This window comes from Quercus suber, unplaced genomic scaffold, assembly GCF_002906115.3.
Source record: "Quercus suber isolate HL8 unplaced genomic scaffold, Cork oak 2.0 scaffold_159, whole genome shotgun sequence".
Taxonomy (NCBI): Eukaryota; Viridiplantae; Streptophyta; class Magnoliopsida; order Fagales; family Fagaceae; genus Quercus; species Quercus suber.
Genome location: NW_027069620.1, coordinates 1,264,309 through 1,278,331, shown reverse-complemented (window position 1 = coordinate 1,278,331; position 14,023 = coordinate 1,264,309). Strand labels below are relative to the sequence as shown.

Sequence of the window (14,023 nt, the reverse complement as noted above, 5' to 3'; positions counted from 1 at the left end):
TTTTTTTTGAATCACTAATTTTATCACAAAAAGTTATTAGAACATGATAATGATACATACACATGTAACAAATCCTTTCTATTTCCTAATTATAAAATTTATATAAAGTTATATTATATTTATACTATAGACGCACACATCCACACATATCACAATTCACACAAATAATATTATAACAAAAAAATTAAAAATAATGCACACGAGTAGTATCAAACACACACTCACACACATATAATATAAATTTATAATATAAGAGAGATACTCACAACTCAAATGAGTAAAAATTTATAATTTAAGATTGTTAGGATTTGCAAGGTAATTGAGCTTTATTTAGGAAGAGCTGAATAGGGAAAAAAATTAAATAAAAAATTATTAATTATAATATATAATATAAATTTTAAATATATAAGTGGGTCGGGTCGGGTTAGGCAGATTTGTGATTGTTATGACCCAAACCCAACCCATCCCACTATTAAAAAAATTTGCATAACCCAACTCGATCCACCAACTCCTAAAAACTGACCCAACTCGACTAGTTGAGTTGGGTGAGATCGGGTTGGGTCGGGTCAGGTCGATTTTGGCGAGTTGGTAGGTTGGCTGCACACCCCTAATTGAGCGTGTCAAAATTGAAAATGAAAGAAATTTTATGTTTTGCATATTCACAATGTTTTTCTCCAAATTGGTTTGGAGAAATTTCCTTTAACCTATTATATAGTAATTCATAAAACTATCTATATGTATTTTTTAAACAAGTAACATGACTTTGTAAGAAAATTGAGTACATATCTCGCTACGATCATGCATTTGGCTTGTTGTAAATCATGCCTCCATAGTTTGAATAGTTGTTGCTCATGAACCTAAAGACATGAGAGAATAGTGGAAAGGAAGAAGATGTTCTATTTTCCATGCACGAGTTGCACAAATGAGAGAAGTTACACTCTTTTGTAACTCACTCCCATGTAACCTATGCCCAGTACTAATGGGTGACTTGACTATTCAAATTCTAACAATCAAATAGATAATGTTATGATAAAAAGTATATGTGGATAATTTTAACAATTGTTGCATAGTGAATTGAAGAAATTTTCTTCTAAACCAATTTAAAGGTAAACTTTTTTCCTTTTGTGCATATATTTGTTCATAAAAAAATACAGTACATATATTTTTTTCTTCGGTTGCTAGAAGTATTATGGGTTTAATCAATGATATTGCATGCATTTGCGCATCCATTTGCTTAAGAGAAATAAAAATTCCAAAGCCAAAGCAGACAAAGTCGGACCACCATGACTTTTTAGATAAGAAATTACGAAGGTGGAATCTGATTCTAAAACTTCATGTTTGTAGCCTAATTCCAAAGACATTTGAAGGACATTGCATCCTGCCCATACTTCTGCTATATTATTCGCAGTTGTACTTGTTCCTTAACCGAAGAGAAAAAAAAAACCCGTCCATGGGTTTTCTTGAACACTGCCATCCGTATAATTGAATTCATAAAAGGTGTCATGGGGATTCCAATAGATAAACTTTGGAATAGGAGCAGTTTTTTTTTTATTATTTTTTTATTTTAGAAAACAATAATACTTTTTTTTTTTAGGGTGAACAATAATACTTATTAAAACACATAAATACAAAAATAGTATATAAAGTTTTTAAAATAAACTTATAATATATTACATAACTAGAGTATCACTACAAAAGAGTTTAACTTTTGTAATAGTAACCTGGAGTTATAGGAGCAGATTTGTTACATTCTTTGTTTGTGAAAAAAAATTATACTATTCTTTAGGAAAATATATAGTCCGTTAGTTTGTAATAAAAAATATATATAGTTGGTTGGTTTGGAGGGTGAGGACCTACATGGAACTATGTGAGAGTCTGGCTTGGTAAGAGTCCTTATCCGAGCTAGCACTTAAAGAAATGCAGTTCGAGCAAGAGCCCCAGTAAGGTTAGTGTGGTATATGTGGTATTACTTATTACCGTCACAAGTCGTGAAATCGATGAGTTTATACCGGAGACCCCATTTTTCATTTGGCAAAAAAATAAATAAATAAATAAAAAGGTCCTACATGGATACTATTAATTGTCTTTTTTTTTTTTTCAAAGCCATTGTTGTCAAATTTCAAAGGCGAAAAGTGTGTTCCAACTGAGGAACTCAATAATACAATCTTTTGTACCACAACTTTGTTACGATTCTTATTTAGCATTTGGTAACAATAAAGGTTCTAGGATTTTTTTTCAAGGTCATTAAGAAACTTAAATTAAAAAAAATTTAATAAAAATAGAACTTGAATATATCGAGTTATTAACACACACAAAAGAAAAAAAAAATGCAAATACATGAAATTTTATAATTTTCTTCTACGATTTTTCAAATTTTAGAACTATTATATGATAGTTCATTATTACTTGTCATTTTTTTTAGTTCATTATTAGTTGTCATTAGTTATTGCCAATGTGGGTAGCTGTGGCCGTTTTATTTTATTAAGATTGTATAACATATTTATTTTTATGTAGTTATCATTATCTATTTATCATTGTTTTTATAAAAATATTCTAAACTAAATGGCAAAACTCAACCCACGGGCTCTGTATTAATTATTGACTTATACAACCACACTCATCAATACATATATATAACTAATCAAATGCTTGAACATTCACTAGCTTCACTAATTTTTTTATTTTTATTTTTTGGAATCACTAATTTTATCAAAAAAAAGTTATTAGAACATGATAACGATACAGGCACATGTAACAAATCCTTTCTATTTCCTAATTATAAAATTTATATAAAATTATATTATATTTATACTATAGACGCACACATCCACACATATCACAATTCACACAAATAATATTATAACAAAAAATTAAAAATAATGCACACAAGCAATATCAAACACACACACTCAAACACATATAATATAAATTTATAATATAAGAGAGATACTTACAACTTACAAACACTTACTCTTTACTCTTAGAGTCGAAGATACATGCAATCAGGGTGTGCAAAAATTATTTTTAAGGATAAATTTAACTAGGAAAAATAGTTGTGCCGTCCTAGTACGATAAGTGGTGGAAAAATAGTTGTGAGTTCATGTGAAAGTGACAAACAATTAGTCATAGTCTGCCATAAAAGATTATTGTTAAAAAAAGCTATGGTAAAAATTGTAATCCTATAATAACTTGTTTAAGATACAAGCATAATTGAAAATATAGTACCACAGTTATTTTTTTACAACTTTGCCACAACTATTTTTTTTCTTATAACTTTGTCACAATTGTGATGCGGTAGATTGTCAGTGGTGAAAAACAAAATGGTAGATCTATATGAAAAACGATAGAAAATTGCTCATAGAGTATGTTGTATCAAAATTATGACAAAGTTGTAGGAAAAAAAAAAAGTTTGTGGTCTAAAACCATCTTTAGAATATTTTGAAAGGTTTTTGTATCCAAGGTGGTGAATGGAAAAAAGGTGAGCCCAAATCCAAAGCAAGGAATTAAACCAGTAGTTGGGCCAATCAACAACATATGGGGCCCATAATTTGCTGGAATACTCTACTCTACTCAATTCTTTTCTTCATTCTGAAGAACTCAAAACTCACGATTACAGGTAGATTCTTCTGCGCAAAAATGGCCGAAACGACACCGTCACGCACGATCTCCCTCATCTCCATCCTCTTCCTCCTGCTCACCACCGCACCAGAACCCACCCGTTCCTTGCCCTTCTCCTTCGCCCAGTACCGAATCGTCGTCTCGCTCTCCCACTCGCTCATGACGCGCGTGGCCAACCTCCGCGCCTCCAGGGGCGACGTCTCGGGCTCGCGCCGGGCCCATCTCATCGCCGAGAAGCTCGAGAGTGGGCTGAGCCTCGGCTTCTTCGGGCTCACCTGGTCATTAGGCTGGGACTACCTCAAGAACTACGCGTGGAGGGATCTAAACTACGCCGAGATGTACGGCGTCGTTTCGGACGTGAACGAGTTGCTTAAATCTGTGGGTGAGTTGACCCGCGCGAACTCGGACGCAGAGAGAGCAACCTGGGCGGGCCGGAATTACCAAAATGTCCTCGGCGTCTCTACCTCGCTCTTTAAAAAGCTCCTCAAAGTGTTTGCTAAATCGGTACGGTTTCTCTCTTCTCTCTCTCTCTTTTAAGTTGTAATTTTAATTTGAAGTCCGTACAATTCAATTGGAACAGTTAGAAAGTTAGTTAAGGTAGTTATTGATAGTGTGTTTGTTTTGGGGGTATAGGGGACGTTGAGGGAAGCGGTGAAGGTGGCGGAGACAGAGGTGGTGCAGGGAGGTTTACTGAGGGACTGTCTTGAAGTGGGGAGCAATGACTTGAAAGGTTTGCTTCAAATTCTCAAAGACTTGGCTTCCTCCGGTAATGCTAATACTAATACTAATGCTAATGATTGGCGTGATCTATGACACACACTACTACACACAAAGGAAGACCAATATTTTGTTTGTAATCATCATTCATTTTTTTTTTTAATGTTATTTTGTAGGAAGTAGAACAATTTGGTAGTGTCATAATTCTAGAAATTTATATTTTTTTCTTATCTAGGAATTACATCAAGTTGTTAAAGAGTAATTTATCACAAGCAATTTGTATACCATACCATTTGTTTGTAGTGAAACTCTTTTTGCATTTTGATAATGAATTTTTTTTTTGAAACGTAGATATTGGGTTAAAGTGTTCTTTTACTTGTTATGATTAATGTGGAAAATTCATAATTTTAAGTCTATTATATGTTTTGTTGATGTGGGTCGTGTGGCTTGTATTGCCAAGCCCAAGTCAACACAAGTTGACCGAATTCTTGTTATATTAGGAGACTAATGTAGCCGACTTAACATATATCTCTATATATATGTTATTAGTTACGGCAATAGAGAATTCCTAATAGCCTAGCAAGTGCAGCCGCATAAGAAGAAGAATGGTGTTTTCTTGTCTTGTGGGTGAGAGAGAGTTAGGGTGTATTGGGATTTGGGTTTCTTGAGAGTGTTCTTGTACACTATTGTATCTTCCTATTTTTATAGTGAAATTTCTCCATCGCTGTCGTGGAGGTAGGCAGTTTGCCGATCCACGTAAATTCTTGTGTTCTTTGTGTGTGCTTATTATTTAATTTCCGCTTGTTTACTGTTATTGATTTGAGTCCCGAGGTGCTATCTGTACAACAAGTTTAGATATGTAGCAACTAGCAAGTATATCAAGTTTTGTCAATTTCACCAAATGAAAATCTAATAAGTGGCTTAACTAAGAAAATGTAGTTCGTTTGATCATTTCCCAGGAAATGAATGATAAACCCAAGTCATTTTAATTGGTTTCCCCTGTACTCTTAATTCTTGTCAAGATTCAAAGCGACTGATTGAGATCATTGTAGAAAATAGATCTTTAGCAATTTTGATCTCACTGTTGTCAAATTATTAATATTTACAGAGTTTAATGCAGGGAAATACCAAAAAGTGTTAGTTGAGCTATGAAGATCTTGTTAAATTATAGTTATAAATATGTTTGATATTCAAAATTGTATTTTTTCAATGTCAGAAATGACAAAGGACATTGTAAGAGTACTCTATATTTTACTACTGTTTGGCATAAAAAAAGTATGACTTAAGTGTTCTTATTCTATTTTTGGTTAATCACTAATTTGGTCCTCTAATTACTAGACAGAGGGCAATTTTTGTTAAGAATTTGTGTTTGAGAGAACAAATTTGAGATCAATGTCACCATTTCTTCATCACATGAAACATAATTTACCATGTTGTTAACCTCAGTCTCTGTATTAAATACGTAAAGTAGAACAAATCTTGAGCCAATCCTATTATAATTTTCACCATTTAACGAAATACCCTTTCCATTATTTACACTATTATTAATTTTGCCACCCATAAACGTTATCGCAAATATTGTATTATCTCACTGAAGATTATGGTGGAAATGCACCAATAAAGCTCCATGGTAACTGAAAAATCTTTGCTGGTGCACATTTCAGCAAAGTTAAAATAGCTACACCTTTCGAACATCACAATGAAAACTTTGGTTGTGACGATCACCTTGACTTAACAGCCCTCTTCTCATGCCACATAATTGCTCCACAATTCTAATATGTTTGTGCTGGTTTGCAAAAATTCCATGGTTCATTGTCTAGAATAGACATTAAAAGTAAACATTTCATTTTTGAAGCTATAAATCTGTGCTAATCAACATATAAGAGGTGAGACAGCATATTTGTTGAAAAGAAAGGATCCGGATTAGGTTTAATGCTTTCAGTGCATTGGACCCAGTCGAATGGTTATATGTATTCAAAAATAAACACATGTTACAATCCAATGGGTCTAGTGCCACTGGACACTGGACCTAAACCTTCCCCGAAAAGAAAAGGATAGGGAACAAATATACCAAATAAGACTCTCATGCTCCTCTTCAAAGTCCTCTAGCAAAGCATTCTTACCATTCTTGGAAAAACATTAAAGGCCTTGAGTATTCAAATCCCTGAGGCATTGCATCTTGTTCAATTTTATAAATCCACGTCTAAGAACTCTCTACCGCCATATTCTTTCATCAGCCAAACTTAACTTACGTCAAGAAAGCAATGACAGTAAAATTGAGGTCTCCTAGTACTTCCAAACTTGTCACCCTATCTCTCTCTTGTGGAATTGGCGTCGTATAGACCCGGAATTTTTTAGTGGCAAGAATGAAAGCAAGAACCAACTCATGATTCAGGACATTTCGATCAGAAACTAAATAATGCACTTCTCTATTCAATGACACAGATCCGTTACATGCCAAGGACTCCTTGTATTTCTTCTTCAATTTTTTTTTTTCCAGAACTCTGATTTAAGACTATAATCCTTAATTTCAAACTCCATAGAGCTGTCACTATTTATAAAAGGTACAAGTCTCAACACCTTATATTCAGTGATCGAATGCAATTTAAGGACGGCCAAATTAAGGTGAAGGGATTTGGGCAACACAGAGAGTAGAGATGGTGCATATTGACGTTTAGTTAACAAGTTTTGCTGATTAGATTTTAAAATTATTGGGATGGCATGCCAAGTGTTTAATTTGGTGAGAACCCAAATTGCAAAGGGCAGACCAGTTTGCCATGCTTATCCATGAGAGGTATCATATCAATTCAAATGTGGCTATCATTGTCCACAATTAACTTCGAGTTGTCCACTTTTAAATTACACTTATATTTCACACATGGATCGGTTGCCAAATTTGAAGAAAAAGTGTACAAGTTACTTTTCTTTTTCCACAACGCAAATGTGTACAATTTGGGCTGAATAGGATCTGGTCCGCTCTGCCTCGTGGCCCTCATCTCACCCATTCCTTTAAAAAAGCCATCAATTCAAAACAAAGACCACCAAGCGCAAAACTTTCTAGTAATCTGTGGCTTATTGTAGAGATTAAAAGGCCTCTTCTCAACAAGTTCCATGACTTCCTGAACCTTGAGGCCCTCACAGTAAAGAAACCCATCTAAGGGTTTGTAAAGCAATGCTGAAATGAAATGAGGTGTTTTGGGAGAGGATGGCTTTGAGAGAAAGAGGTGGCTCAGGTAATTTGAGATTTAAAAAAAAAAAAGGTTTTGATTGCTTGGGAATTCGATGTTCAAGTATTGCTTAATTTATAGTCTTGCTTTGCGTTGTGCTTTGAAGGATCCACATTTTAAATCTACCTTTCACAACTTACTAAGAGGTGAATGGGATGATGGATGTTAATGATATTGCTTGGTAACAACTTACAAGTTTGGAGTTAATTATGTAAGATGTTATACACATTTGTAACCAAACAATATCATTAAACACTTGACATGCCATCCCAACAACTTTAAAATCTAGTGAGCAAAACTTGTAAGTTGTAACCAAGCAATATCATTAACATCCATCATCCCCTTCACCTCTTCGTAAGTTGTGAAAGGTAGATTTAAAATGTGGATCCTTCAAAGCACAACGCAAAGCAAAACTATAAATTAAGCAGTACTTGAACATCGGATTCACAAGCATGCAATCAAATCCCATTTTTTTAAAATCTCAAATTACCCGAGCCACCTCTTTCTCTCAAAGCCATCCTCTCCCAAAACACCTCACTTCAGCGTTGTTTCACAAACCCTTAGATGGGTTTCTTTACGGTGAGGGCCTCAAGGTTCAGGAAGTCATGGATGGAATCTATTGAGAAGAGGCCTCTTAATCTCTACAATAAGCCAAAGATCACTACAAAGTTTTGCGTTAGGTGGTCTTTGTTTTGAATTGATGGCTTTTTTAAAGGAATGGGGGCGATGAAGCAGAGCAGACCAGATCCTGTTCTGCCTAGATTGTACACATTTGCGTTGTGGAAAAAGAAAAATAACTTGTACACTTTTTCTTAAAATTTGGTATAGCTTCAGAAGAAAAAGAAAAACAAAACAAATATGGTATAGCTTCAGAAGACTCTATGAGAGTTTACATGGCATCTTGATAGGTAGGGATCTCAAGTGACACAGTTGCCTACTTTGGTACAACTCCCCCTATGTATGGTTTCAACCTTTGTCCATTAACTTTCAAAATCCTACCATCCGTAGGGTCCTCAACTACTATAGCTCCATGATTAAACACTTCCCTTACAATGAAAAGGGCATCCCACCTAGTCTTTAGCTTACCTAAAAATTTATGAAGTCTTGAGTCATTAAGAAGGACTTGATGATTTTTCTCAAATGTTTTTCACACAATGCTTTTACCATGAAATAATTTCATCATTTTTTATAATTGCGAGTGCTCACATAGGCCTCATTTCTAAGCTCCTCTAACTCATTCAAATGGAATTTCCTAAAATTTTCAGCCCCTTGCGTATCAAAGTTAAAGGCTTTGATACCCCAATAAGCATTATTTTCCTAAGTGTAAGGGTCATATTTTTATATATTGACATATTCGAGATGAAAACAAACTTTTTATGTAATTGAGTCTAGGTTTAAGTTTATCATAATGTTGCTTACAAGTGTTATTAATGAAGACTTAAGACTACTTAAGAAATTTCTCAAGAAAAGCTAAATCTGCAAGTCTCGATACCTGGCTTGATACCTATTGATCAATTGAGAGTTAATGAATCTCGATACCAAGCTTGACACCTCTTGATCTATTGAGTTTCGAGAAACTGAAGGTTTAGTTCTGTTTTTGGCCCATCGTGACTTGACTTTCTAGGAATTTATGCAATAGGGTTCAAGAGCATATAAAAAACATATTCTATAGCCATCATCATAGATAGGCCTATTTAGGATCTGACCAGCACCGATGAAACCGGCTGGCGCCAAACCAATTCGACCGCTTCCAAGCCCACTGTAGGTGTCTGGCACGTTGGTCAGTGGCAATCTGAGCAAACCAAAGACATCCGGTGCGGCGAGTGGTGGCTATTTTGCACTTTGACAAGAAACCACACCACACACACACACACACTATAATTGTATCAACGTATAAAATTTTATATTTTTATGTTTCAGTAGATTGAAGAAAACCCAGAGAAGACATGAAAGCAAATGCAAGAAAGAAGAAGAAGAAGAAGAAGAAGAAAACGACGCTGATGGGTTAAGGACAATGATAGGTTTTCTTTATATATATATATATATATATGGCACTAAAACGAGGTCGTTTTAGGACCTGATATTAAATTTTAATATTAGCTCCAAAATGACGTAGTTTTATCAACAAATTATATATATATATATAACGTTTTTGTTTGCATTTTAATTTAAACCCCTAGGTTTGTTTACCCACCCCTCTCTATGTCTCTCACTCTTGTCAGTTTGCCTCTTTCAGTTTAGCAAGTCAGCAACAAAAGTCTTCATCTCTCCTCTCTCTCTCTCTCTCTCTCTCTCCCCCCCCCCTTCAACCTTCGTCATTTGCTACCACTGCAATCTAGTGCTCGATGCTCTTGGAGTTTCACCCTCTACTCTTTCCTCTTTGTCACAATATTCTCAAGAGTTTCTAGTAATGGTTCTGAGTTCAGATGCTCTTCCTTGCAAATGCAATGCTTTCTACTAGGTTTGTTTATGTAATTTTTTTCAATGGTTTTGTTTAATCTTTTATGGGTTTGGTTTAGCTTTTTTATTTAGGTTTTTGTGATTTGAAATGGGGTATGTTTGAGAGAAAGATTGTGAATTTGTTTTCTTTTGATTTTTTTTTTTTGGAATATTTGGGGTTTTTTTATAATGAGTATGATGTGGTTTGGGGTTGTTAATTGCATTGTGTTTGGTTCCTAAGAAAATGAGGAATTCATCAAACTAACCGCACTGAACTAGTATTTTGCACCGCACCTTGCGTAGATCAGGTCCCACCCCTCCACATGTGAGGTGCGGTTAAGGATGAAGGAAAACCACCCTTGTAGGGGCAGTGAAAAAAGCCCCCTAAGACCGGCCGCACCGCACCGTGTACAACCCTAATCATAGAGACAAAGAGACACATGCATAACATAAGTTGTTGTGACATTTGTGCACCTAGGGGTTTGTGTCAAGATACTTTCGTTTTATTTGAGCATGGATTGAAGAACTCTGCAAAGCTACAACAATCAAAAAGGTTGTTGTGGAGTTAGTAAGAGATAAGAGATTCTTGCACATGAGAAGTCCTCTACAATATCAAATCCAATTGGGAATTAGAGCTAATACTAATATAGATTAGTAGGTTCTACTATAGGTAGGTACTTCAAGATAGGCCTGTAGGGTAATATTTCTTGTGCTTGTATTTGCTTTTTCTTATTAATGGATTCTTTGGGAGCGGTGATTTAAAATTCACTTGGTAAGGTTTTGCCTGTGAGGTTTTCCCTATCATAATAAAATCGTTGTATCATACTTATTTTATGCTACACTCTAATTTAGTTTGGTGATTTGCTTATGCCTTAATTTGATTTGCATGTAATTTGACTAATTAATTAATTTGGGTAATTGGATTAATTAATTGGAATTATTCTATAACCCAACACTAAGGGTCCCTTATAGGTTGTTTAGTAAGTCTATAATGCATCAACTAGCTTTAGAGACTGATTTTTACGGTTTGGATTAACCATTTTCTCTAAATTTTTCTTAATCTCCCTATTGGCAAGCTTAACTTGCCCACAAGTTTGAGGGTGGAAAACCGGTGCACCACTCCAAACTTTTTCAACAATGCCTAGAAATGGTAGTTACAAAAATGGCTACCATTATTACTAATTATAGCCTTTGGCATTCCAAATAGAGAGAGAGAGAGTGTGTGTGTGTGTGTTCTCTCAAAACTTTCAAGACTATTTTATGGTCATTAACCTTGAATGCTATGACCTCAACCCATCTAGAATCCTAGACACATAATCCACCGCCAAAAGAATATATAGATTTCCAAAATATTGTAGACAAGGTCTCATGAAATCTCTATTATTCAACAATCAAAATATCTTCTCTCTCTTAATTTTAACTCTTCTTCTTATTATTAATTTTCCAACTTAGTGTCACATTTTCTCCAACCTTTCCCCATCCCTTTTACCTTTTTATCTCCCCACTACTATTTACGTTAATATTACTCTTCTTCTGTCCGTTATCTTCTTTCATTTTGGCTCATCTTATTCTCATCCTCTTACTATAAATTTGTCACTCTCACCTCTCATTCTATTCATAGTTTTCCCATACAAAAAAGTTATTTCTTTCTCCCTTAAATTTATTTTTTATTTTTTATTTTTTGGGAGATTTTTTATTTTCCTTGCATCCTTACTTTAGGTTGATGAATTTTTGTGTTCTTTAGAACTTTACTTTGGGTTGATGCGATTTAATTTTGTGTTTTAATTTGTTATATTTTTTTGTTATTTTTTATTGATAAAATTTATTCTATTGTCTTATAAAGATAGTATATAAGAATATAGTGTTATTCTATTACATAGCATGACTTAGATATTTTAGTGTATATTGCTATATGTTTTATTTTCACTCTTTTTCTTCATATCTTATTTTATTCAACATTTAAATTCAGCCATATCCTCCATATTATTAAACTATTTATATTATTTATCATTTTTTTATTTCAAAAAATTAAACATATAATATTTTACTTAAATTTAGATAAATAAAAATTTTCTCATAAAATGTCCTCATGAAATGTTACAATACATCAAAAGAAAATTGTAGGGTCTGTTTTTGTTGCCCAAGCCCAAAGGATATAGGTTAAAGGCCCAACGAACCCAGAACAATGAATTTGTAGAGAGTGGATTGAAGGTTTAGGCGCTCGCCGGCGTGCGTGAAGCATGAACTACTTTCCTTTTATTGAAAAATACTAAGAACAGTTTACAACTGGGGGATGCTCCTCGGCCATGGGCCGAGGAGGTTTTTTCTTCCCCTTTCACTTTTTTCCTCCCCCTTTACATTTTGCTCACATTTCTTATATATCCCTCTCTTCCTCCTCTTGTTGATCATCTATTGGCCTCCCTCCTGACCGTCTGTCCCATCAGAGGCCATATCCATGCTCCAGTGGTTCGCCCTGATCGATGTTGCTCTGTCAAAGGGTTACATCTCCATTAATGCGGCCAGAAGAGTTAGGTGAGCGTATTCAATGCCGAGGTGACAGTTCGCCCAGGGCTTGCCCCTTCTTCGTACTTCTATTGCCAACGCGTGGCACTGGGTCCTCTCCTCCTCGGATATTCCAGGAGTCCTTTGGTGGGGCGGTCCTCGTATTTTTCCTAGGTCTCGGATGACTGAGGACAGGGTCGTCCTCGGCGTGAGCCATTTGGGTCTGGTTTGAAGTGGGCCGAGGCTACCCGATTTTCTGGCCCCATAATAGCCCCTCAAAATCTTGCTACACGCATCCTCGGGCGGGGAGAAGGATTTTGACATCCTCGGCCTTACCCCCCCCACCCCCGTCAGTGCTGGGGTCTATTCACCTGCCCAAGGCATGTCGCTGACGTTTCGGAGCACGTAACGTGCCCATCATTAAATTCAGGCGGCTCTGTGCTCCCCACGTCTAATGAGGCGTTACCCATCCAACGGTGGAGGTTCGTCTTGCATTTATGGGTGGGAAAACCCGCATGGTTCCTCGATTTGGGGTATAAATACCAGTACGAACTGCCTCTTCCTGTTCCTCATTTGTAATCGAGAATATTCGTGCGCTCCTCCTGAGTTCAGCCACACTCTCACTAGCACCTCCAGCACAAAAGCCTGTTTGAGGAGCCCTTCCTCTTTCCAGTAAGTCGCTCTGTCTCTCTCTGACCTCTCTTTCTCTTTACCCTTTTTTCTACTTCGCCTGTTCTTTCTTAGTTCTTTTAGGCGTCAACTAGGATGGGTAGGTTTAAGAAATACGTCGATACCATGGAGGCAATGGAGAAATTCATCACCGACCGCAGAATTCCCGGCAATGTAGGTCTGAGATATTGTGAGGACGGGGAGTGGCGCATACACAGGTAGGAGGGCGAGGTGGTAATTCCCATGGTCGCCCTCCTTGAAGGGGGGATGACGATCCCCATGGGGCCGGTGATGAGGGATTACCTCATGCACTTCCGGTTGGCCCCCACCCAGTGTGGGATAAACGTCTTTAGGATTCTGGGCTGTGTGGACGCCCTGAACGAGAAGATGGGGCTGAGGTTGACCCACCACGACGTGAACTGGTGTTACAACCTTCAGCTTCTTAAGGGCAAGTCGTATTACCTGAAGACGAGAGACGACAGGGTGCGGCTCATTTAGGCTGTGTTTGTTTCGTGTAAAACGTTTTCCGGAAAATACATATTTTCCGGAAATGTTATTTTCCGGAAAAGGAAAATATGTTTAAGTGTTTGGGTGAATTATGAAAATTGTTGTGGAAAATATTTTTATGTGTTTGGATGTATTCTAAAATGCTATTTTCTGAAAAATTTTTCATATCAACACAACAACAACAACAACAACAATAAATTCCGGCAACAAAAATTCCGGCAACAACACAACAACAACAACAACAACACCACCAAATTCCGGCAACAAAAACGCAACAACCACAACACAACAATCACAGCAACAACAATCAGTTCCTAAAAAAAAAAAAAAAAAAACAACAACAA

At 36.0% G+C, this 14,023-nt stretch overlaps 1 protein-coding gene across 1 annotated transcript; it reads left to right on the top strand.

The window, feature by feature from the left end:
• The first annotated feature begins 3,563 nt into the window (after positions 1-3,563).
• LOC112037275 (uncharacterized) lies at positions 3,564-4,677 on the top strand. Its single transcript, XM_024070089.2, has 2 exons — positions 3,564-4,122; positions 4,252-4,677. The coding sequence occupies exons 1-2, from the start codon at positions 3,637-3,639 to the stop codon at positions 4,429-4,431; spliced, it is 666 nt and encodes a 221-aa protein (XP_023925857.2). The 5' UTR covers positions 3,564-3,636; the 3' UTR covers positions 4,432-4,677.
• Positions 4,678-14,023: the final 9,346 nt, after the last annotated feature.